Source organism: Lotus japonicus, chromosome 5 (genome assembly GCF_012489685.1).
Source record: "Lotus japonicus ecotype B-129 chromosome 5, LjGifu_v1.2".
Taxonomy (NCBI): domain Eukaryota; kingdom Viridiplantae; phylum Streptophyta; class Magnoliopsida; order Fabales; family Fabaceae; genus Lotus; species Lotus japonicus.
This window is the reverse complement of record NC_080045.1, coordinates 14,795,935-14,822,826: the sequence shown is the minus strand read 5'-3', so window position 1 is coordinate 14,822,826 and position 26,892 is coordinate 14,795,935. Positions and strand designations below refer to the sequence as shown.

General features: G+C 36.9%; 4 protein-coding genes across 4 annotated transcripts; 2 read left to right on the top strand and 2 right to left on the bottom strand.

Moving 5' to 3' along the window:
* Positions 1-2,283: 2,283 nt before the first annotated feature.
* On the bottom strand, positions 2,284-2,991 carry LOC130719142 (UDP-glycosyltransferase 73C1-like). Its single transcript, XM_057569782.1, has one exon. The coding sequence runs from the start codon at positions 2,989-2,991 to the stop codon at positions 2,284-2,286; it is 708 nt and encodes a 235-aa protein (XP_057425765.1).
* Positions 2,992-7,737: 4,746 nt separating this feature from the next.
* Positions 7,738-9,105, top strand: LOC130719141 (UDP-glycosyltransferase 73C4-like). Its single transcript, XM_057569780.1, has one exon. The coding sequence runs from the start codon at positions 7,738-7,740 to the stop codon at positions 9,103-9,105; it is 1,368 nt and encodes a 455-aa protein (XP_057425763.1).
* An 8,583-nt stretch (positions 9,106-17,688) lies between these two features.
* On the bottom strand, positions 17,689-18,511 carry LOC130721572 (kunitz-type serine protease inhibitor DrTI-like). The gene has a single exon (XM_057572372.1). The coding sequence runs from the start codon at positions 18,470-18,472 to the stop codon at positions 17,822-17,824; it is 651 nt and encodes a 216-aa protein (XP_057428355.1). The 5' UTR covers positions 18,473-18,511; the 3' UTR covers positions 17,689-17,821.
* A 3,824-nt stretch (positions 18,512-22,335) lies between these two features.
* On the top strand, positions 22,336-25,596 carry LOC130719140 (uncharacterized). The gene has a single exon (XM_057569779.1). It carries the CDS (start codon positions 22,336-22,338, stop codon positions 25,594-25,596), a length of 3,261 nt encoding a protein of 1,086 aa, XP_057425762.1.
* Positions 25,597-26,892: the final 1,296 nt, after the last annotated feature.

The window sequence follows — 26,892 nt, the reverse complement described above, 5'->3', positions numbered from 1 at the left end:
ACCACTTGACCTATAAAAGCTTCATTCTGAGAAACCATAATAAGACCTCTGCAAATGTGTCCGACTCGGAACATGTAGCTTTCCTCCTCTTTTGGCTATCTGCTTTTTTCTTGTGCTCTAAGTCCCTCCAGGTTCCTCAAAAATTCGTGCTTCTGGCTCAACTTCTACACGAAGGTGCTGATGTTTGTTTGGGTAAGGTTTTGCTAGGCGAACTTTACCTTTCTTTAAGTCAAGCAATTACCTCTCTTCGACTTGTGAGGATTGACATTTCCAGAAGGCCGCGTAATGATGAATCGTGGGGTGTGAAATGTCGCCCTTTGTAATTCAAAGAGAAGGGAGTTATTTATCCTTCTTCTACTCTTGCCATATTTGAAATTGCCTCTATCAGGAAGTTACCACTTCAAGAAACGCACATGTGGTTTCTTCCCCAACATCTCCAACCCATTCTTCAATTTGTTAAGTCTGTCATCTCATCTATTGTCACTTCCTTCTTTGAGCATGTTTTCATGTTAGGATGTAGTAAGGGTTGGGGACTTTGCGTCGTCCTCTTGTAGGATATTCGGCTGATAAGCCAGTGGCTGTCATGGGTGAAGGTATGAAAAACGGTAGAAAGGGGGGGGGGTTTGAATAACGTTTTCAGTACAAGACTTCCACCTTAAAGATTTTGGCAAATCTTTCGAGAACTTAAGTGCAAAAGATAAGAGATAGAAAAGCACACAAGGATTTTATCCTGGTTCACTTGATAAATCACTCAAGCTACTCCAGTCCACCCGTTAAGGTGATTTCTTCCTTCTTAGAATGAAGGCAATCCACTAATCAGGTAAGAGTTACAACTGCACTTGAAACCTACAAGTGACTAACAATTACACTGACTTAGCTTACACTAAGATTCACTCTCTTAGTCTTCTCTAGGATCCGATCAACCTTGATCTCCTAAAGGCAAACTATACAACTGTATATGAAGTTCTTGTTTACAAAGAAAGTGCTTCTAAAAAGCTTATAGTAAACACAATGAATTTCAAGATGAAAGAAAGCTTAGAATATTTTGAATATGTCTTGCGCGTGTATGTTGCTTCTACTTAGTTTCTTCGCCGCTTCTTTCAATCTTCAGCCTTTATATATACTCCAAGGATTAGGGTTGAGCGTTGCATGGGAAATGCTACCGTTGGAGGGCAGTTCTGGAAAATCCAGCTTCTGCTGTGGCTGAGAACGTTAGGTAGGTCGTCAGGAAGGTACACTTGCTTTTGTACTTGGATAGCGACTTGACCTTTTAACCTAGGAGACTTCTGATCAGGGGAATACTTCATATTGGAACTTGTGAAGCCGGTTGATCAGAGTCAGAGGGAAAGCACAGATCCTCTGACCATTGTATCTTCTGATTCTGAACTCAGAGGGAAGAACATGGCCTTCAGAGTTTCTTGCTTCTGGACTTCAGAGTTTCCACTATTCAGCTTCTGGATCTTCAGAGTCTTCTACACCATCAGAACATCTGAACCTTCAGTGTTTCTTGGTTATCAGAACTTCTGGATCTTCAGAGCTTCTAGCGACTGAGTCCACATCAGAGTTTGTATAGCTTCAGAACTTCTGAAGCTTTTCCACTGTTCATACTGAACATGGTGAATGCGAAAGCGTTGCTTGGGTCACTCTTTATACACAGTGCTTCTGATTTGTGTGAGATTGAGTTGAGGTCAGAGCCTGTAAATAGCACACTCAGAAAAACACGTTAGAGTACCACAATTGTTCATATCAAAAGGTTAACTTGTAATCATCAAAACATAGAGTTGTACTACTAGATCAAAACTTGATCTTACAATGGGTTATCTCACTTCCTACCATCTTGGGCGATTTGGATAGTTTGAGACTTAGGATTTGATCATAATTCCCAATTCAAAATATATGTTTCACATCAGTTTAGAGTGACACTAGTTCTTTAAAACGCATCTAGCAGCGGTTGTGCTGGCGATTGCCTTTTGCCGCCGCTAGTTTGCTTTGTGGCGCCGAATTTAGTGTTAGTTAGGTGACCGTCGTTAGTCCATTTAGCGGCGGTTCTAACCGACGCTAAACGAGGAAACTGACCGATGCCAAACCAGTGAATTTTTGTAGTGATCATCCTGTTACAAGTAGTTTATGATCACTATGACAAATTTTAAATTATTCTATATTTATTCTAATTATTTGATCATAATTGAATCTGTATATTTTTTAAAATTTAGGGAAATATGACTTCGGATCTCGAATCCTCATGGTTCAAACGTGAGCGAGGGCCCCAGGTCTCGTTGGCATTCACTTGAACGCTTCCTCCAACTCTTTAAAACTATTCACCACTATCCCATATGCTTGTGCCTCAGATTCCCTGATTCTCTCGCGTACAGCATTCAGCTTTTGGTTTGGGCCAGGGGTGAAAATCACAGGTAATTGAGATTTCTTCATTTCAATTCTGTGTGGCAATCCAGGGATAACTATAAATTGATTTGAATCAGATACAGTTTCACAGACCTTTGAAGTGTGCAAATTGTGATTGCATAGGAGATTGAAGCAACTAGTCCCATCAAAGATTATTCTTGGGACTTTGAATTTGGTGGAGATATCAGCAACACATGCAATGTTCATGTCAGATACAATGCAGCTTGGAAAGGGGTTCAACTTTTCAAGAAGTCCTTCAAGTGGTTTCTGCCATAGACTCAAAGCTGTGAAGAAATTCTCCCTGAGATCCATTGAAGGCAGAGTTTCAAGGCTCTCACATCCTTCTGGTATTCCAGCTTCAACATTTGGGAATTTCACTGGTAGAAGTTGGATTGGTGAGCCTGATTGAATCTCTCTATCAATGCTAGCTTTGATTTTGGTGGCATTGAGGGGTGTGGTGACTTTGGTGACTTTCACATCACGCTGGGATAACAACTTGGCCATATCAACCATCGGAAGAATGTGACCAGGTGCCATGAAAGGGATGAATATGAAGTGAAGGTTGCATGGTGATGTAATTGAACCCATTATTGCTGGCTTTTTTTGTGTCACTAGAAGATTGAAATATGAAGGCAATTCTGACATGTTTCAAGCGGCATTTCAGATTAGGATTTATATTGAGGCTGCTCTGCTATGATTCATTCATGTTCATGCATATCCTGTTATTCCAAAGCAGGACATCCTAATCTTAATTCCTTAAAGTTCAACAATTAAAAAAAATATTCTAAGAAGATGGTAGAATTTCAATATTTTATTTTTTGTCATTAATTTATTTTCCAGATTTTCAATCTATATTTTTAGTAGGAATTTTAGTGCTTAAATAATCTCAATATAATATTTAGCATAATAATTTAACTCAATTACCTTCTTTCCTTATACGAAAATACAATGCATTTATCACCTCATTTCCTTTAAGAATTAATAATTACAATATTAATAGTAATATTTTTAATTTATTTCAACAAATTTCAGTCTAAAATCTCATCCTTAATTTTTTTAAACAAAAAAATAATAATTTTACGTTAATTATAAGCATAAACATTAATTTTATTAATTTTATTCCTCAACTATATTGTTATATGCATATATGTCCTGAATAAATATATAGTAATGTGTAATAATATAGAAAGGAAAATATATTACACGAGGAAAAACACTTTATATGAAAAGGCACCAAGCACTTTATACGTGGTTCAGAATGTCACAATTTCAATACTGTTTCAAATGTAATTTACTACTAGAAAATTTTAAAAATTTAAGGGTTTAGGATTCCCATGTGAGACATTTATAAGATTATAAGGTCAAGTGTGATAGTGTGTCTTCCTCTTTCATTCTAATTGATATTTAAAGAGTTTATCTATCTATTTCTATTATAATATTGTAATTCTGAAGCGCGGGCTGTAGTGATGCAATATCATCTTTTTACTTTTATATTAGTTTTTAATCCTAGGTGGCAATCTAAACCATATCCTTGCATCTTCTCAAACAATTTCTGTTTTCACACTTTTGTAACAATACACAACACTAAACTATTATTACTCACAATATTGTATTAGTAACATATCAATTAATAACGTTAATAAAAACGTATCAATTAACAATTTTAAAAACGAATCATTCAATACTACAATGTGAAAGATTTAGTATTAAATTAAATAATTAAAAAATGTTTTCCTTCTTCAACCTAAATCTTGAATCCGAGTTGGTGGCTGAGTTGTAGATGAGTAGTTAGTGGCAAAAATGACAGCAGCGGCGGTGATCCTCGAATGTAATTGGACTATAGTCGACTATAACAGTGACAATTGGGTCTCGCGATACAAGGATCCTAGCTTGTCTCATTTTTAAGTAAAACTGTTTAGATTTTAAGAATCATATATTCGACAACATGTTTGCACCGGCCTATCCAATAACAACAGTTGCATTGCAATCAGTGTCAAGTGATAGTGCCCTCCACGCATCGCGCGGATCTAAGTCTAGTTTCATTTATTTATTTAGAAGCATAGATCAATGTCATATACACATTTTAGAAATATATAACATGGTTAAATAAGGTTTTGGTCCCTATATAATACGCTAAGTTTGGAAATGATCATTTTCCGAAACAAAGTTTGAACTCAATCCCTAGTGTTTGAGAAACTACTTGGTTTAGGTCCTTGTCAGAGGTGGTAGTCTGGTGGCCTTTGCCCCATGGCTTCACTGATCTACGTGTAATTGTCACATGACTTAACCAATCCTGTCGGGGTCATGTTAATTAACGAGTTAGTGGCGGAGATCACCGACTGACAGGGACCAAAACCAGGTAGTTTCAAACAGTAGGGACCGAGTTCAAACTTTACTCCTGAGAATGACCATTTTAAAATTTAGCACATTATACAAAGACAAAAAACCTTATTTAACCCTATATAATGAAATAAAGATGATAAATAGTTAAAGTTAATGTAGTGCAGCGGTGTAACTTTATTTTACTGGTGAAAAGTTGTTGTTTAGTCTCTAGTTGAAAGTTTGATTTTATGAATTACTTTCTTAAGGAGACATTAATACCCTACAACATCCAAGTAAGATTACAAGAGCATTTTACAACACTAAAAGAATTTAACTTTTCCTTCAAAATATATATTACCTATTCCTATAGTGCAACTCCCAGCCACAATTAGTGTTTTAAAAATTGGATCAGACCAGCGAGTCAGGCAATCAGATCGAGAATTGAATAAATATATAGTAATGTGTAATAATATAGAAAGGAAAATATGTTACACGAGGAAAAACACTTTATATGAAAAGGCACCATGCTATAACATTTCATTGATTCTTATACGCGGTTCAGAATGTTACAATTTCAATCATGTTTCAAATGCAATTTACTAGAAGTTTTTAAAAATTTAAGGGTTTAGGATTTCTCATGTGAGACATTATAAGGTCATGTGTGATTTATTGTGTCTTCCTCTTTCATTCTAATTAATATTTAAAGAGTTTCATTTATTTATAACATAAATCATATCTATAAAATCTTGTATGAATCTAACATTGTTTAATATTAATTTAGATGCATAGATCAATGTCATATACACATTTTGAATATATAACATGGTTAAATAAGGTTTTGGTCCCTGTATAATACACTAAGTTTAAAAAATGATCCTTTTCCGAAACAAAGTTTGAACTCAGTCCCTAGTGTTTGAGAAACTACTTGGTTTTGGTTCTTGTCAGAGGTGGTAGTCTGGTGGCATTGCCCCATGGCTTCACTGATCTACGTGTAATTGCCACATGGCTACACCAATCCGTTCGGGGTTATGTTAATTAATGAGTTAGTGGCGAAGGTCACTGACTGACAGGGACCAAAACCAGGTAGTTTATCAAACAGTAGGGACTGAGTTCAAACTTTACTCCTGGAAAGGACCATTTTAAAACATAGTGCATTATACAAAGTCAAAAACTTTATTTAACCCTATATAATAAAATAGGCTAAAAAGCACTTTTCGCCCCTGATGTTTCAAGTTTGTGCAAATTTTACCCCCACTCTATTTTGTCGACGTTTCTACCCCCATGTTTTCAAAATGTTCATCGCTTACCCTTCCGTCAGCCAGGCGTTAAAATACTAACGGAGCTGCTGACCTGGACTTTTTTCTTTATTTCTTAATAAAGCCACGTGGATTTTAACAATGAAAAAAAATAAAAAATGAAAGGATTTGGGGACCCGGTTTGTAAAACCCGATTTGGGAATTTAGGGTTCTCCATATCCCTAATTTCAAAACCGTCTCAGAAAAACGAAAGAGAAGGAGAAAGAGTTAGTGGGGGGCAGAAGCTGTGATGGGTGGAGAAAGCAAAAATTGAGGCACCGTTGCTGACTATAAAATTTTTTTTCTCCACCCATCACAGTTTCTGCCCCCAATCGCTCTTTCTCTCTCCCCTTTCTCCTTCTCTTTCGTTTTTCTTCGACAGTTTTGAAATTAGGGATTTGGGGAACCCTAAATCCCCAAATTGGGTTTTACAAACCGGGTCCCCAAATCCTCTCCTTTTTTTTGTTTTTCAATGTTAAAATCCATGTGGCTTTATTGAGAAATAAAGGAAAAAGTCCAGGTCAGCAGCTCCGTTAGTATTTTAACGCCTGGCTGACGGAAGGGTAAGCGGTGGACATTTTGAAAACATGGAAGGTAGAAACGTTGAGAAAACTAGAGTGGGAATACAATTTTCACAAACTTGAAACATCAGAGGCGAAAAGTGTTTTTTAGCCAATAAAATAAAGGTGATAAATAGTTAAAGTTAATGTAGTGCAGTGGTGTAACTTTATTTTACTGGTGAAAAGTTGTTGTTTAAACTCTAGTTGAAAAGTTGTTGTTTATACTCTAGTTGAAAGTTTGATTTTATGAATAACTTTCTTAAGGAGACATTAATCCCCTACAACATCCAAGTCAAATTACAAGAGCAATTTACAACACTAAAAAATTTAACTTTTCCTTCAAAATATATATTACCTATTCCCATAGTGCAACTCTTGGCCACAATTAGTGTTTTAAAAATTGAATCAGATTGGCCAGTCAAGCAATCAGATCGAGAATCGAAACCAATCAAGATGTTCTATTGGATTCGCAACTAGATCGGTAAGAACTAAAACAAACTGGGCAGGGTCGGTCATTAACTAGATGGTTGAACTAGACAAATTAAACTCGATCCAACAATGACTCACTAGTTGAACCACTGGCCAAAACGATCTAGTGCATCGACTGATTTTTAAAACACATCCCTTAACCAATCCTTATATTATTCTAGTAAAATATATAATATATTAAAATATAATATATTAAAATATAGTATATTATAATATTTTATAAGTAACTATAAATTACAATAATATTTAATAATAGAATATTAATTTATAACATATACTATTATAAAATTATTATATATTATATTATAATAATATTATATCATACTCTAAATTATATTATATTATAATTATAGTATATTTAAGTAAATTATCTATTATATTTTATTTTATTTTAATGTTAAAATGAGTGATATATAAATAAAAAAATGAAGTGGGGAATGATGAAGTCAACTCATGCCTTGCTTTTGTTCTTATTTGAACTCTTCTCCTACTTGTCCTTAACTCACTCTATTCCCCCAACAACAAGCTCTTAGCAATTGCAAATGGCTTCACCACCCCACCACCACCACCACCTTCATTTCCTTCTACTACCATATCCAAGCCCAGGCCACCTCATTCCTATGGCAGACATAGCCAGACTCCTATCCCACCAAGGCGTTTCCGTCACAATGGCCACCACACCCCTCAACGCTGCCCGAATCAGACCCATGCTCCACCTCTCCACCACCGCACCTGAACCCCACAATATCCAACTCGTAGAACTCCATGTTCCATTGCTCGAATCAGGCCTCCCAAAAGGATGTGAAAGCATGGAGCTAGTCCCCTCAAGAAACCTCATCAGAAACTTCCTAGAAGCCTTCAGCAAGTTGCAAAAACAAGTAGAGCAGTTAATCGAGGAGATGAAACCCGCACCAACTTGTCTTCTTGTTGATAAACATCTCCACTGGACACAAGATGTTAGTAGAAAGTTCCAAATACCAAGGCTTCTGTTTGATGGAACTTGCTGCTTTTATCTCCTGTCAATCCACAATTTGCTGAAATCAAAATCTTATAATGAGAGTGTCCCTGACTCTCAGCCTATTATGGTTCCTAGTTTGCCTCACAAAATTGAGTTAACAATATCACAACTTCCATTAGACTTGAATCCAGAGTCACAGGACTTCAGTGATATTCATCAGAAGATAAGAGCTTCTGAAGAAGGAGCTTATGGGATGGTTGTCAATAGCTTCCAAGATTTGGAGTTAGATTATGTCAAAGAATATAAAAAGGTTAAAGATGGAAAAGTATGGTGTATTGGTCCTGTTTCACTATCCTATAGAGGAGAACAAGATTTGGCTAAAAGAGGTAACAAAGCCACTGTTGATGAAAACTTTTGCATGAAATGGCTTGATTCATGGCCACCAAGATCAGTTGTTTATGTTTGTCTAGGAACACTTAATCGTCTTGCTCTTGTGCAATTCAAGGAACTGGCTTTGAGCTTAGAAGCTTGCAACAAGCCATTCATTTGGGTGATGAGAGAAGATTACTCTGGAGAAGGAGAGAAGTGGTTGTTAGAGGATGGGTATGAGGAGAGGACAAAAGGAAGAGGATTTATAATCCGTGGTTGGGCACCGCAAGTTTCGATTCTTTCACATCCCGCTATAGGAGTGTTCTTGACTCATTGTGGTTGGAATTCAACTCTAGAAGCCATTTGTGCTGGTGTTCCAATGGTAACTTGGCCTATGTTTGGTGATCAGTTTTTGAATCAGAAATTGATTGTGCAAATATTGGGTGTTGGTGAAGAACTAGGAAATGAGGTTTTTGTCCCTATTGGGAAACAAGACAAGTTTGGAGCCATGATTAAGGGGGAGAAAATCTTAGAGGCTATAGACAAGGTTATGGGTGAAGGAACTCAAAAGGGAGAGAAAAGAGAAAGGGCTAGAAAGCTTGCAAAGTTGGCAAAGCAATCTATGGAAGCTGGAAGATCTTCTTATGAAAACTTGAAAATGCTAGTAGAGGACATTGCAAAACTAGCCTTTGGAAATCCACCACAATAAGATGCATTCCCAATTGTTGGCTTGTTGAAACTTGAAACAATTTAAGAACAGAGCAGCACCAACTTCTATATCTATTTTTTAAGCCTTGTGGCAAAAATTCTTCAATTTTATGTTCTTGTTTTGTTCTTATAATGGATTTAATTTTAAAACCACATCAACGTGAAAAAAGAGAACTTATAATGTTTAAAACATTAATGTGTGTATAAAGACCTTACAATATACTTTGTTAAAAGAAAAAATAGACTTATAATGCATAAAATATTTCATGACACAAAGGCCATTATATCATGATGAGCTAACAGAAGAATCTCATCTGAGACCTTCTTAATCCAGACTTTAAAACCGGTAGAAAAACAAAGTTTTGTTAGGCTATCGACAACAGTGTTACCACCACGACGCACAAAAGAAAAAATAGCAACATCAAAACAAGAAACTAAACAACGATAATCGCCAAAGATAGAGTCAAAGTAGGATGCTCCCCTAGTTATTCGCATCCACCTCTCAAAAAGATGAAGACAGTCAGTCTCAAGACAAACAAAACGAAAGCACAACTCTGTCGAAAAAACAAGAGCTCATGGAAAGCCCAAAGCCTCCGCAATCACCGGAGAGAGAGAGCCTCCATCAAGGAAGAGGTCGGTGAAGCCAAAACCAAGCCATCACTATCATGAGCAACAAGACCCAGACCTGTCATCTCAGAAGAAGAGAGTGAAGCTTTGAAATTGACCTTCACAATGTCCTCATCCGGTCGAGACCAAACGCAAGGAAGAGAAGGTGTGGAGGCAGCCACTATAGCATGCATCATCGCCGAGGGTAGCAACATCTGGACTCAGGCCAGCACACGCTCAAGGGCCAATGGATCATCAAGGAACAAGCAAGCATTCCTAGCTTCCCAAACACAGTACAAGATAGACACGAAAAGGCCAACCACAGTAGCATCGATCTCCTCCAAGATTCCTTGTTTATGCATGATTGACTCTGCATCTACTGGAACTTGGTTTCTTATGAAGTTATGATGAATATTGTCATGTTTCTTGTGTTCCTATCTCCTGTTTTGTTATCATAGTAGATTTAATGCATTAGTTACTTGGTTAATAGAGTTAGTTAGTTTGTTACTTAACAGTTAGTTAGTTTAACTGTTATGGTTAGTTAGTTGAACCAAGGTTAGGACCTACTTTACTCTTTGTATATAAACAATACACATTGTACAGTTTACTCATTCAATTGAATCAAATTTCAGTTCATATTCATTTTCACTTCTTCTTCTTCGTTTTCTCTCCAAGAACCTGCAAGTTTACAAGTTTGTTATGGTAGCTGCGCATCAATGGCGGCTGCACCAGAAGTCACGTATCCCTACTCTGTTCAAGATGCACAAACCGCTTCCCACACATTCTACATTCATCCCAACGAGAGCCCCTCCACCGTTCTGGTTTCACCACCGCTCTCGGAAAGGAATTACCACAATTGGGCGAGGGCCATGAAGATGAGTCTTCTGACGAAGAACAAGTTAGGGTTTGTGGATGGGTCGATTCCAGAACCTCCTCAAGATCATCCAATTTCATCGTTCTGGCAGAGATGCAACGTTCTTGTTCTTAGCTGGCTCATCAAGTCTATGAGCGTGGAGATCGCACAATCAATCTTGTGGCGTGACAAGGCCAGCGACGTTTGGAAGGAGCTTCGCGAAAGGTTCTCTCATGCCGATTTGTTCATAATTTCAGAGCTGCAGGAAGAAATTTTCAGCCTAAAACAAGGTGATAGCTCAGTTTCTAAGTTTTACACAAGCATGAAAATACTTTGGGATGAATTAGATGTCTTGAATCCTCTTCTTGTATGCACATGTAATCCTCGTTGTTCTTGTGGAGCAATCAAGAACATTGAGGATGAAAGGAACAAGAATCAGGTAGTGAGGTTCCTCAGAGGATTAAATGATCAATTCTCAGGAGTGAGGTCTCAATTGATGCTACTGGATTCACTGCCGAATGTAAATCGCATGTTTCCACTCATAGCCCAGCAAGAAAGACAATTTTCCACTGAGAATGTTTCATGATCCAAGGCAATGATGGTTTCAAAGGAAAATGGAGGTGCATCATCGAGTGGAGCTTCATCATCAGGTCATCAATCACATTCTGGGTCTCATTCTTCTGGAAATTCACAATCTCATTCAGGAGGTTATCAGTCAAGTTCAGGGAATAGGTACACTTCAAAGAAGTGTTCTTATTGTGGCAAGATGGGTCATACAGTCGATGATTGCTACAAGAAACATGGTTTCCCACCAGGTTTCAAGTTTAAGAACCCTAAGTATAGGTCTGCTAATTGTGTTCATGCTGTTGATGAGGACCAAGAAACTCAGGGAAGTGATTCGGGTCAAGATACAAGGTTTGGATTTACAGCTGATCAGTACCATAACCTGCTGGCTTTGCTTCCCACTTCTGAATCAAAGGGCTCATCATCAGGGCACATGGCTAGTGCCAATTCATGTGTTCAAGTTCATCCTGACAAACATGGTAATGGAAGCACTCAGTCTGCCTCAAAACATGGTAATGGAAGCACTCAGTCTGCCTCAACTTCTGGAATTTCAACAAAGAATGGTAATCCTTTTGATACTTTCTAGATAGTTGATACTGGGGCAACTGATCATATATGCAATAATCTTAGCTATTTTTGTTCATATCAACATGTTAGCTCTATTACAGTTTCCTTACAAAATGGTGTTGTAGAGACTGCATTGATCAAAGGCTCAATTAGATTTACCCCATCTTTCATTCTTGATAATGTACTTTTCTTGCCAAATTTTCAGTACAACCTGATCTCAGTCCACAAATTAGTGAAATCACTCCGTTATAGATTGAGCTTTTATGATGATATTTGTTTGATTCAGGATTCCACTACCTGCAAGAGGATTGGCATAGTTAAAGCAGTCAAGGGGGGCCTATACATCTTCAACAAGTCCTCAGTCACATCAGTTTCTTCATTACCACTTTGTAATTCTGTTTTCTCATCTGGAACTGTTTCCAATGATAGTTTTTCTTGTAAATTTGTTCCTAGTGTGCACAATTTATGGCACTATAGGTTAGGTCACCCCTCTTTCACCAAGGGGCAGTCAATAAAGGATTTGTTTCCCTATGTACATTGTATAAAAGACCACATTTGTGATGTTTGTCCTGTTGCAAAGCAAAGAAAATTGAGTTTCCCACTTAGCAGTTCTTCTACTTCAGCTATTTTTCAATTAATTCATGTTGATATATGGGGCCCTGTATCTGTTGTTTCATTACATGGCTATAGCTATTTCCTGACTATTGTTGATGACTATTCTAGATATACTTGGGTATATCTCCTAAAGTCTATGGCTGAAGTTAAATTCCTAGTTCAAGACTTTTGTGCATTAGTTGAAAATCAGTTTAATACCTCTGTTAAAAGTCTCAGAAGTGACAATGGAAAGGAGTTTGCATTGGATCAGTTTTATGCTAGCAAAGGGATAATCCATCAAACCTGTGTTGAGATTCCTCAACAAAATTCCATTGTTGAGAGGAAGCATCTAGAGCTCTTTTGTTTCAAGCACAACTTTCTAAACCTTTCTGGGCACATGCTATTGTTCATTCTATTTTTTTAATTAATAGACTGCCTACTCCTGTGTTAGACAATAAGTGCCCTTTCCAATGTCTTTATCAAACACTTCCAGATTTATCATTTGTCAGAGTGTTTGGATCTCTATGCTTTGCTTCTACTTTGACAAGCCATAGAACCAAATTTGACCCTCGGGCTCATAAATGTATTTTCCTTGGGTTCAAACCAGGAACCAAAGGATATATAGTTTATGACCTGAAAACCAAAGGCATTTCCATCTCTAGAAATGTTGTTTTCCATGAAAATATTTTTCCCTATTCATCTCTTTCCCTGTCTGATCATAACAGTTCTTCACAGTCCTTTCCTCAACCTTCTTTTGATTCAGAGGAACCATTTGACTACACACATCCTAGTGTAAACTCGAGTCAGAAGGGTGATCCACCTGTCTGATAACATTGATCCACCTCTCTTGCATACTCCTCTTCCTGTTACTGCTGAGAATAATGCACAAAGGGTGTCAACTCGAGTCAGAAGACCTCCCACATATTTGCAATATTATCATTGTACCCTCACTGCTTCTTCTACTATGCCAAGTACTTCTTCAGGTACAGGAACTCCTACAAGCAAAGGTACATCTTATCCCTTGTCCACAGTGCTTTCTTATCATCATTTAACCCCTTCATATAGAGCTTTCATCATGAATATTTCTACTACTGTTGAGCATAGTAGATATTCAGAGGCAGTGAAACATGACTGTTGGCGGCAAGCAATGGACAAGGAGCTTGAGGCATTGAATAGAAACAATACGTGGATTCTTGTGGACAAGCCTCCTGACAAGACACCCATTGGATGCAAATGGGTGTACAAAATCAAGTACAAGCAAGATGGAACTATAGAAAGATACAAGGCACACTTAGTTGTGAAAGGTTATACACAGGTTGAGGGCATAGACTTCATGGACACTTTCTCTCCTGTAGCAAAAATGACAACTCTTCGTGTGTTGCTTGCTCTGGTAGCCACACATAATTGGTTTCTTCACCAATTAGATGTTGATAATGCATTCCTTCATGCCAGCTTGGATGAAGAAATTTATATGGCCCTACCTCAAGGTCTTCCATCTTCAAAGCCGAATCAAGTGTGTCTTCTCAAGAAATCTCTTTATGGACTTAAGCAGGCCTGCAGGCAATGGTACAAAACTCTGTGCCAAGCTCTCCAAGGTCTTGGTTTTGTCCAAAGCTCTGCTGACCATACCTTATACATTAAGAAGGGAGAGTCAGGCGGATTTACTGCTTTGTTACTCTATGTTGATGATGTTTTGCTGGCAGGTAATGATATGTCAGAAATCATGAGAGTAAAGGCCTCACTTCATGCTCAGTTTCGTATCAAAGACATGGGTGAACCTAAATTCTTCCTTGGGTTAGAGATTGCAAGGTCTCATTCTGGAATTGTTCTGAATCAAAGGAAATATGCATTAGAACTGTTGTCAGATTCAGGGTTGCTTGGAAGCAAACCCATGAGCACACCAATGGATAGTTCTCAAAAACTCGGTGCTACTTCTGGCACACCTCTCTCAGATGTGAGTTCCTATCGTCGTCTTGTTGGAAGGCTACTCTACCTCACGACGACACGCCCAGATATTGCATTTGCAGTGAATCAGTTAAGTCAATACCTCTCTGCTCCAACAGATGTTCATCAAGTAGCTGCTCATCGTGTTCTTCGATACATCAAAGGAAACCCAGGTTGTGGTCTCCTCTATTCAGCCAGCTCATCTTCCACTCTCACAGCCTTTAGTGACTCTGACTGGGCAGGTTGCATTGATACACGACGTTCTATCACTGGATATTGCACATTCTTAGGATCATCCTTGATCTCATGGCGATCTAAGAAGCAGAACACTACGTCTGGTTCTTCCTGTGAAGCTGAGTATCGCGCAATGGCAGCCACTGTTTGTGAGATACAGTGGCTACACTATCTCTTAACAGATCTTCAGGCACCCCCAGCTTCTTCTGTGTCTATGTACTGCGACAATTAATCAGCAATCCATATAGCTCATAATCCCAGTTTTCACGAACGCACCAAGCACATTGAGTTGGATTGCCATATCGTGCGAGAGAAGCTGCACTAGGGTTTGGTTCACCTTCTTCCAGTCACTTCTTCTAATCAACTCGCAGATATTTTCACGAAACCTCTCACTCCAGCACCGTTTCGAAATATCTTCTCCAAACTGGGAATGCATAACATACATTCTCTAGTTTGAGGGGGGCTGTTATCATAGTAGATTTACTGCATTAGTTACTTGGTTAATAGAGTTAGTTTGTTTGTTACTTAACAGTTAGTTAGTTTAACTGTTATGGTTAGTTAGTTGAACCAAGGTTAGGACCTACTTTACTCTTTGTATATAAACAATACACATTGTACAATTTACTCATTCAATTGAATCAAATTTCAGTTCATATTCATTTTCACTTCTTCTTCTTCGTTTTCTCTCCAAGAACCTGCAAGTTTGCAAGTTTATTATGTTTCATTTTGAACAGAACCATAGTACCATTTTAATCTTAAGAGGTGTGATATTTGAAAAATAAAATTGGTTGATGAGGTCGGAGGGCCATGAGAGCTTAAAAAATGAATTTGGTTTAATAGTCGCATTCTGGAAATGGTTTTCGTAACCAGAAGGGTTGGGAAAGTTAGTTCTCAATTCCATTTGGATGCAGATTTTTTTTGTCAAACCAATTGAGTGTTGATTTCAATGGTTTACGATTTTGGAGATGATGCAATTATGCTCAATTTTTTCATATGCCAGCAATGAGGGCATTGTTATGGCATGTTGCCATGTTGGGATTCTGGGTTTGAAGGCGTTTAATTTGAAGGGTTTATAGCTGGTTCTGTTTTGGGTGGGATTCAGAAAGAAGAAGATTGAAAAAAGTGGAAATGAACTAAGATTAAGTATGTTCGGTTTTGGTAATGATTATTTGAGGAAGATGAAGAACACTTAAATTTGTTAATTGAAATAAAAGAGGGAGTTATAACTGAATTAACTAAATAAAAGTGGGGTCATTACAAAAATACTGAAAGAATTGGTATAAATTTAAAAATAGTATCAAATTATCACTCATTTATTCATCTCACCTTAATTGTATTTAACTATTTATTTTATTAATACATGTCACTAATGTATGGTCACTCCTTTGTAACCGGTTAAAAAAGCAAGCACCACATTTTATTATTGAATATCGTTTACACAACATATATAGTAGACGAGAAAAGTAGGATTCATGCGAGCATGCATCCCATGCGACGATGCACATGTATCATACTAGTTATTCAACAACATCGATCTCTAAATCCGTGCGTGGATATATAGGGGAATGCTAACTTACTCCCACTAGATTTTGTGAAGGAGTAAGTTAGCACTTAACACCTTTTCTTTTGGACAAGAACTACCCTCCACTTCTCATTACTAAAAAACTTCTCATTACTAAAAAACTGCAACACTTGGTAATTGGTAATTAACCACTTAAATTTTTTTTTTGAAAAAATGCATTTCCTAGTCTTTTTTTCTCAATTCTCTCTCTCTCTTCAAATCATCTCTGCCAATGCCATTCACGTTAACGTCTTCACCATTTCCATTCAAGCAATTCAAATTTCTAATGCAATCTAATACACATCAAAAAGGAATTCAGATTATTTTCCTTCTTCCAAATGAATCTAATTGAAGAAGAGGATAAGGAATTGAAACATCTGTAAATCTGTCAAAACCCATGAAATTCACAGGGACGGCGACGATGAACTCGAAAGGCTAACGGCACGACGACGCTCTCTTTCAACGGATGTGCGATGGTGCACGCGGTGGAGAAGACGAAGCGAAGGTGAATTTGATTTAGGAGCCAAGGAAAGGGAGAACAGAGACGACAAAGAAAGAAAAAAGGGGAAAGAAGAAGAAGAACGGAGAAGACAAAAGAAACAGAACGGGTTAATAAATGATGAGAGAGAAGGTTTTTAAGTTTTAAAATAAAATAATAAATTTTGGATGACCAAAATTACAATAAACCCAGAATTGAGAGTTTTTTAATATGAGAAGTGGAGGGTAGTTTTTGTCCAAAATAAAAGGTGTTGAGTGCTAACTTACTCCTTCTAAAAAATAAGTGGGAGTAAGTTAGTATTCCTCATATATATATGGCAAACTTTTACATGTTGGTTTGTGAGAGGGGGTTATAATGTTGTTTCTCTCATACCCAATCAACGAATGCCAAGTGTAACAGTGTGACATGTCATTTTAACTTATAAAATTCATAATTTGATCCTTTAACTATTTTTATTTTAAAATTTTACCATATATAAAAAACACAATTTTTTTTTTCCAGAATGTATATTTTCTGATTTTGAAATTGATTTTAACTTAATTGAAATCAATTCTAAACATTTTAAGTTCATTTGGGGCAAATTAACCTAATTCTTCCTTCAATCCTCCTCTGTGTTTCATCTGCTTCTGTCGTGTTCATTTTCTTCTTTGCCAGGACGTCGTATACTTTCCCGCTGTGCATTGTGCTTGATCCTCGTGCCATCATCGTCTGCTATACTGATGGAAACAGAAACAATTTCTTGTTAATATTCTTTTCTGCTATACTAATGGCAGGGGATGGAATATATAGCGTTGTTGCTATATCACGTGGATATAGATTTAGGGAATATGAAAATTGCATATAAAATTACAATTACTAAAGAAAGGCCTATAGTTGCTTGAGGCTTTTCCAGATTACATCATATAGCCTAAGTCCACTTAGGTGCTGTTCTCTCCTCTTTGAACTTACTGCACGAATCACCTCTTAGCAACATTTTCGGGTGGAGGGCATCCTTCATGTTCATGGTCTTCATCGTGTTCATCGAAGGGAGAGAGGAATAGTTGTAGGTAATTACAGATTTACTAAATTTGGGTATTTACTTAGGGTTTATTTAGAGTCAAATTAACTGGTGGGATTTAGTTGTGGGATAAAGTGCAAAACTTAAGAAGTTTAGGGACCCAAATTTAGAACATAAAAATTTACTAGTCAAATAGATGACATGGCACCATAGCATCTTACCATTGGTCACTATAAGGGGGGCATGACTGCTGTTTAAAACACAACCAACATTTTTAAGTTGAAAATGAGTATTAAAATTAAACTGTGGACCTAACTCCATTGCCCCCTCCAGCCGCAATGAACACAACTTGAAAAGGAGTACCACTTTGTGAAGCTATGAGACACATTTGACTCCTTTTACTATACGTTCGAATATGAACACAACGATTTTCGATGGAACAGAACACAAGCTTGTACCCACCACAATCTAGTTTCTGAATGTTGAAGGTGCCATCTAGAATATGTTGTCCTGGATGGTCTTCAACACCACCAATACTCACCGGTGCTCCGGGGTAATCAGTCAAATTACCTACCACTACCCACTTGGATGTGTCGGCACACTCTGGCTTCTCCACAAATGCAATATCAAGATGGGTGCCTGTTAAGATAGTACCAGTTCCAGGAGTTATTCCTGATACGCTGAATATTACTGGCTTGCCATCCCTACACTCAAAATATTCTTGTACTACAGTAAGTGGGCATGTTTGGTTCCCTGTTTTATCAGGACTTACTCCACCACTACGTGAGCCACGAAGGGCTGGCACGATGGAGTATCTGCGACCGGGGACTAAGGGGTTTCCATAAGCGTCCTTCACCTGTTCAGGATCTTGTGAGAAGGCCAAAGGAAAGAGGTAAGGGGTCAAGGCAAAAAGGAAGAAACAAAGGCTGAGTAATATTGTAGGCTTCATGGTTCTCTTCTCTGTGTCTATTTCTGGCTATATAGCTAGCTCAAAACCTGTATTTATAGTGTTCTTCTGAGTGGATTTTGTATATTTAAATAATTGTTTGTTAAATGAAATCAAGGATAAGATCCATGAGACATATAGATATTCATGCATTCTATACGCTTGCAAAATAGCTAGTAGCTTGACTGGATGGAGAATATTATGTCTTGGATACTCAGAATATGCCATCAATATGTAAATCTCAATTAAGACATATATATAAAACTATATATACCACACGAGAAGCTCATGGAGTAATTTTTTTTATAAACCTCCTCAATAATTAATTCACTGCTTTACTTTTTTTCTTTATAAGCCAATAAATATATTTAAATGAAGTACAAGGGATACTTCAACCCAACACAAGAGCAAAAGTTACAATTCACCTAAAGCTCTGCTCAAAAGATACCCCTTGGAGGCAGGACAATAGAAAAAATGTCTCATTAAAACCTTATTAAGAAAAACCTACTACACCACAAAAAGGATTAGGTAGCGGCCTAAAGGTAGCAGTTTTGAAGTAACCGCTACTTTATCACGTTTTTTTTTTTTAAATCAGCAAAAAAGGGGCAAAGGTAGTGGTTAAAATTCAACCGCAACCTTTAAACAGGCAATAGGTAGCGGGCTACGTGATAGATCAAGGAAAGTGGGCTTTGGCATCGGGTAAAAACAAACTGCTCCCATAAAAAATGCAACCTTAGAGTAATTTAAAAAAAAAAAAGATAGGGGTTTCTCCACAATTGAAGTGCGCGCGCCCTAGCTCTCTCCACACTTAGATCGTGCGCGGTTTTCACTATCGTTCTTCATCTGCTGCGTTTTTGCGTCTTCTTCCCACACTTTATCTCTGCCCTACTCCATCTTATTGCTGTCAATCGTCACCTTGTTGTTGTCCTTGTTGTGTCGTTTGTCGTCCCTTTACCACCGTGGTTGCAAGCGTGTTTCTGTCTCTGCCGTGCTCCGCCTTGTATCGTCGTTCCGTTGTCGTTCACATATTGCTGTTGTTGGCGTGGTTCGTTACTGCTGCTATCCACTATCGCACCCAAATCTAGGTAATCTCCTAATTCTTACTTTTGCCACTGTTTGATTTAATACATAGTTGCTTCTTGCTGTTATGGAATTTGTGGGCATGTTAGATAATCAAATAGATAGGACATTGAAGGGTGCCATTTGTTTTCTCTAGTTTAGTTTATGAATATGTAATGGGTTCTGTTTTGTGAGTTTGTAATCATTGGCTTATCTGTGTGCAATCTGAGGTGACTTTTATCTGATGTGGAACTTGAGAGCTGAATCCATTCCTTGAAGTAAAACAATGTTGAAAGTAATAGTTCTTATGTTGATATTTGCGTCTGTAGTGTTGCTCTGATAGATCCTTGTCCTGGTTATTTAATTTGCGTGGAGCATTAGTGGGTAGCAGGTCTTTTATTTGCAAAACAGAACTGTTTGGTTTTATCCTCTGTCTCTTACAAATTTGTAAATAGGTTTGGAGTACACCTAGTACTCTCCATCAATATATATTATCTTTGTTGATCAAAAGAAAAAAAAAACCATTGGCTTATCTAAATTGTAACCATTGGCTTGTATTGTATCATGTAACAATGGTGACTAGTTATTTATTAGTAACTGAGCCACTTCAGAACCCAAAACTAGTAAATGGCTTATCTAAATTGTAACCATTGGCTTATTAGTAAATGAGCCACTTCCGAATCCAACTAAATTGTGGCAAGAATACTTCTAAGAATACAAAACATACAACTTCCCAATCCAAATAAACCAGTAACATAATAGAAGAAGTTATAGTTTGAACACCTATCATAGGACAAAACACACAACTTTCATGCATGGGCAACATCAGGGTAATGATAATGTTTCATTTATTCGGATGAAACGAGGCAAATGTTTAGAACTGCAATAAGGAGCAAATAAAAATTGCAAGAGCTATGAGCTCAAGTTTTCATGAGATAAAAGCAATAGCCACAAACTGATCTTCTTCTGTCAAGACATGCCCCCTATTCTGAAACACTGAACCCTTAGAGAGTTATTCAGGATTAAGATTGAAAGAATAAGCCTTTTGCTGGTGAACCTTTGTTAAATCTCATAACATGAAGTGCTGCCTAGTAATGTAGTTGTGTTGGGCAGTCCAGGTATTTACTAAGATGATTCACAGCAAAGCTAATGTCCACCCTTGTGTTAGTCAAGTATAGATGGGGAAACTTGATATCAACATAGAACAAAATGATCAGTGTTTATGCACACTGTTTATTGAACTAGTGATTAACAGAATAATAAAACTAGTAACTACCCATGAATAACATAATTTATACTAACAAAGAATTCTAACTATAACTAACATCAGGTAAAATAAAAGCAGTAGCAAAAAACCATTTACTAGTACTAGTGATCTTAAATTTCAATATAGGGTAATTCCTTTCATCTCCCTTGTAACTCATTTCAGATTTTGAATAAAAGGATAGAAATACAAGTTAGTGTTTAAATTTTTACATTTTGGAAACCCTTACTAAAAATAGAGTAATGAATCATATAAGTAAGAATCTCATAATTTCCGTTTTCAAGTCTTCCAAGTGTGCCGGTTCGTTAAACATGTTTGATGTAATTAAACACACTTGAGTAAATGAATGTTTTAGTTTGAAAATTATTGATTGCTTCAAGCTTGAATTGATTCTGTATTTCATATAAAATTAGAACTGAAATTTTATTTTAACATCATCCATAGTTTAACAATTGTTGTTCATATATGATGAGGCTTGAAGTTTGCTGAAGATTTTCAGATTTTGTAACCTTCCAACATTTACATTTTTCACTGATTTGTTATTTGATATATGACATTTAAGTATGCTTTGGCTATACAATAAAATAGTCCCCTACCATAAGTCCATAAAAGAGTCACAATTTCCATATCTAGCTTTATGTCCCTGACTCTGTTGCATATCATGGGGTCTGCCAAAATTTTAAGTTCCACCCTTCTCCTGTTTGTTGAATATACTTTGGTGTATGGATCCACCCATAAGGTAGGGACTATTTTGAATGTAAATTTTGTTCAATTTACTTGACTCATTTCATGCGTGCTGTCTACATATGTTGTATGCTTCTACAGCCTCTAAGTATTTTTTGTAATATAACAATAAGTCAATATCATGCTAAAAAAGAACCAAGCGCTCACTCTCTTCTATCACATCCAAAGACAAACTTGCAGACACTAAGTGATTGTATGTAGAAAAGTACACCTTTTACTTTAAGCTCTCTAATCTCATAAAAATAGTTGAATTTATAGTATCTGGTGATTTGCAGCTCCACATTGGTATTGCGAGGTCATTAGCACAAAGGTGATTGTGATAGAGAGAAACAAAACAGGTAATGACATTTATTTGTCTTTATTTCGTGTGATTTTCTTTGTTTGGACTTTATTACTTGTATTTTATCAATTCTAAATTTATCGATTGTAGTTTTAAATTTAATCCATAGTTTAGTTATTATATTTAATCCATGTTCTAATAACCTTCAGACTTTAATTGGGCTTTTGCAAACTATTTTTAACTCAAGAACCAAAAGATTTTGAATGAAAAGGCAATAATTGAATTATCACTAGGTATCCTTGGTCCCTTCAAATTGCTAAGCAAAGGCTACAACATTCCTCATATGTAAATCAGAGATAGGCCAACTCTGATAAGTTGTCTTAGGTATATGTTAATTAGTAGATAGTAGTCTAACTTAACATAAGGATATTCAATTTTGATTTTTCTTTTATTGTGATTTTCTATTTTAACTTACAACATAATAATATTATCCCAATATGTTTGGTAGACTACGAAAGCATGGATCGGAAATGGATGTGTGCTAATCGATTGTCGCAGGAATATGGGGATGGAGTAAAAGAATTCATCAGTTTTGCAATTAAGAATGCTGAGGATTGCAACAGGATCATATGCCCTTGTTTACGTTGTTGTCATGGAAGGCGAGTCAATGCATCTAAGTTGGAAGATCATCTTGTATGTTATGGAATTGATGAAAATTATACATGTTGGACAAAGCACGGAGAGAGAAGAGATGTGTCTAGCAGTTCAAGGGCTAATGCGAGCCATACACTCGAAGATGATGCAGATATGTTTGAGGATGATATGTTCGTGGATGACCGTGTTGAGGAGATCGTCAATATGGTTGAAGATGATTTTCGAGAATGTCCTGAGATGTTTGAAAAGTTGAAGACTAATGCTGAGATGCCATTATATGATGGATGCACTAAATTTACAAAGTTGTCAGGAGTTTTAAATTTGTATAACTTAAAAGCTGGCAATGGATGGACTGACAAGAGCTTCACAGAATTACTTGCACTTCTGAAAAATATGCTTCCAGAGGATAATGTGCTTCCTAGTCGAAACTATGAGGCTAAACAAATGTTATGCTCAATTGGCTTGAGCTATGAGAAGATACATGCTTGTCCTAGAGATTGCATATTATTTCGTAATGAATACAAAACATTAAAGAATTGTCCTAAATGTACTGCCTCACGTTATAAGAAGAAAGGATCATGTCCAGCAAAGGTGGTATGGTATTTTCCTATAATACCGAGATTCAGGCGCATGTACAATAGTGCAGAAGATGCAAAACACTTAAGATGGCATGCTGATGAAAGGATTGATGATCGGAATCTTCGACACCCATCAGATTCACCTCAATGGAAAAAGTTTGATAGAGACAACGACGATTTTGGTAAAGAAGCAAGAAATTTACGCCTTGCACTGGCTACCGATGGAATGAACCCGCACAATAGCGGCTCCCACAGTATATGGCCAGTAATTTTGATGATTTATAATTTACCTCCATGGTTATGCATGAAGCGCAAGTATATGATGTTGACTATGTTAATCTCTGGACCGACACAACCAGGAAATGATATAGACGTATACTTGGCTCCTCTAATTGAAGACTTGAAACAACTGTGGGAGACAGGTGTGGAGGTTTATGACAAGTTCAAGGAAGAAAAATTCATATTGAGGGCTATGTTGTTTGGCACAATTAACGACTTTCCGGCGTATGGTAATGTGTCAGGATACACGGTTAAAGGGCAATGTGCATGTCCTATATGTGAAGATGACACTTATTCAATTCGACTACAACATTGTCAGAAAAATGTTTATCTTGGGCATCGTAGATTTTTGCACCCGAATCATAAATATCGAGGTTGGAGGAAAGCTTTCAATGGGAACACAGAAGAAGGTTTAGCTCCTACACCATCGTCTCGTGCTGATATGTGGATCAAAGTGAAAGATTTGTGTTGCAAATTTGGTAAAGATTTTTCAAAAGAGCTTCCCACGCGCGGGTGGAAGAAAAGATCAATTTTCTTTGAATTGCCTTATTGGAAGTCGCTGTATGTGAGACACTTCCTTGATGTCATGCACATCGAGAAGAATGTTTTTGAGAGTGTTATTAATACCTTATTGCATGTTCCTGGAAAGTCCAAAGACAGCATCAACGCAAGGCTAGACATGGTTAATATGGGCATAAGAGCAGAATTGGAACCAGTTCAGAAGGGAAAACGCACGTATCTACCTCCAGCTGCACACACTCTATCCAAGAATGAGAAAATTTCTTTTTTTGAGTGTCTTAATGGTGTGAAAGTTCCAGAAGGGTACTCATCAAATATCAGAAACCTCGTTTCAATGAAAGACCTAAAACTGAAGGGTCTAAAGTCTCATGATTGCCATGTGCTCATGGAGAATTTTTTGCCGATTGCCATACGATCTATTTTGCCCAAAAAGGTCCAAAAGACTATAACTAAGTTATGTTTCTTCTTCAAGGCTATTTGTAGCAAGATGATTGACCCTGAAAGATTGCCTTTATTGCAAAAAGAAATTGTTGTTACTTTATGTGAGCTTGAGATGTACTTCCCACCTTCTTTCTTTGATATAATGATACATCTAACTGTTCACTTAGTTAGAGAGACACAATTTTGTGGACCAGCTTATATGAGATGGATGTACCCAGTTGAACGTTATATGAAAGTATTAAAAGGGTATGTGAAAAATCGAAGTCGGCCAGAAGGTTGCATGGTTGAACGATACATTGTGGAAGAAGCTATTGAATTTTGTACTGAATATTTATCAAATGCTCAATCCATTGGGCTTCCAAAGTCTCGTCACTCAGGAAAGGAAAAGGAAGCTGGGGAAGGAATCATCAGAGAGAAAATTGTAACAGCCCCAAGTAGTGAACGAGAAAAAGCGCACTTGTATGTTCTTCACAACACTACTGAGGTTGATCCATATGTTGAAAAACACAAATATGAAATCCGTACCTCGAACCCAAATAGGAGTGAAAATTGGATAGCGAAAGAACACAACAAAACTTTCATAACTTGGCTGAGAGATTGCGTTCATTTAGAGTTGGAGGAAAATCCTAATTCTATTTCAGAAAGACTGAGATGGTTATCAAAAGGTCCGAGTATTCATGTTTTTTCTTACACGGGTTATCTGATTAATGGATACACCTTTTATACCAAAGAGCAAGATGATCGAACTACAATGCAAAATAGCGGTGTTACACTTATAGCTCAGTCTATGCATATCTCAAGTGCTAAAGACAAAAATCCAGTACATGAGAGTATGTCTTACTTCGGGGTGATTGAACTCATATGGGAGTTGGATTACACGATTTTTCAAGTGCCTGTGTTCGGATGTAGGTGGGTTGACAACAATAACGGTGTTCGAATCGATGACTTAGGGTTCACACAAGTGGATTTGAATAGGGTGGGGTACAAAAATGACCCTTTTATCTTAGCATCACAAGCTGAACAAGTCTTCTTTGTCACTGATCCTGCTGATAAGAAGTGGTCCATCGTGCAATTGTCAAATAAAATAAATGACAACAAAGATTATGATGAAAACCAGCAGAAATCTGTTGATAAAGAGGATGACCCATTCAAAGGGATATCACATTCACTAGATGATGATCTAATAGAAGATGATGATTTATATATGAGAGATGACCATGTAGAGGGAATTTGGATAGATCAATCATTTATTGACAAAGAGAGGCAAACAAGTCTTAAATTGAGGAAAAAAAGGAAAAGAATGCAATGAATGTGTAAGATTTTTTTTTTGGTCTACATAAGTTTCTGTATTTATGGTAAATATAGTTAGCTTTAGAATTTTATAATGTCCATATATCCTTATTAGGGTACTTACAGTTGACTTGTCTATTTTTTCAGGTGAATGGCATCTCCTAATGATGATGATTCATCCTCTGGTGATTCAGATAAGGAACCTAGGCGTGGAATCACTGTTTTGAAAAAGATTCGCAAATCAAGAAAAAGAGGAATAAGATTATCGGTAATTTCTTTCTCTAACACTTTGATTATATTCTTTTTGTTTCAATGTATGTTAATCTTATCACTTTGTTTAGGTTGGGTGGAACGATAGAGGTCAACCCATTAAACCCAACAAAAAAGATTTTGTGAATTATATTGGGATGATCACTCGACTCATTGTTCCAATTACATTTAACCATTGGGGGAATGTGCCAAAGATTATGAAGGACGGCATATGGGATGATGTATATGTAATGTTCTTACTCTTGTACTTTGCATTTGGTGTTTTTTATGCATATATTCATTTTGTAACTCTAACTCAAGTGGTTTATTGTACAGGAAGCTTTTGATATTAGTGAGGAACGTAGAACATATGTATTGCAAGAGGCAGGTCATTTGTTAAGAAACTTCAGAACCAAGATGAGAAAAAAAATAAAGAATAGAAAAGGAAAAATTAGAGACCTTCCTCCCAAGAAGTATTTAGATTTAATATCTGAGATAGACTGGAAACAATTTGTGGCTCACAATTATAGCGAGGAATTTCAGGTAACATAAATAACTATGTCTAAATTCAAATAGTTGACATTGTATATAATATTCATTTATACTTATACTTTGTTGATACTTTGTTGAAATAGATAGAAAGTCAACAAAACAGACAAAGAGCTTTGAACCCCCTCTATCCATACAGAAGGGGGTGTATAGGATATGCAGAACTAGAGCAACAGATGGTATGTATACATGTGCATAACAAACTTAAATCTCTTGTGTTATAGATAGTAATTTTTTTGATTTTTTGGTTGATATTTTTTTATTTAAAGCTTGCAGATGCGGAATCAGATATGACATCCATACCTCGACATGTTTTGTGGAGGATTGCTCACCAGAACAGAAAAGGGTTGATTGACAATGATAATGTTTTACAAGTTTTGGAGCAATGTGTAAGTGTTAAAACTTTTTGCATTAGGTCTCTTTAAACAAAACCAGTTGGGATATGAATTGTCTGCAAATCCGAGAATGTGCTTGGGGGTGGGATCAATATGGCAACTCTGATTAAACCTGTTTTTTC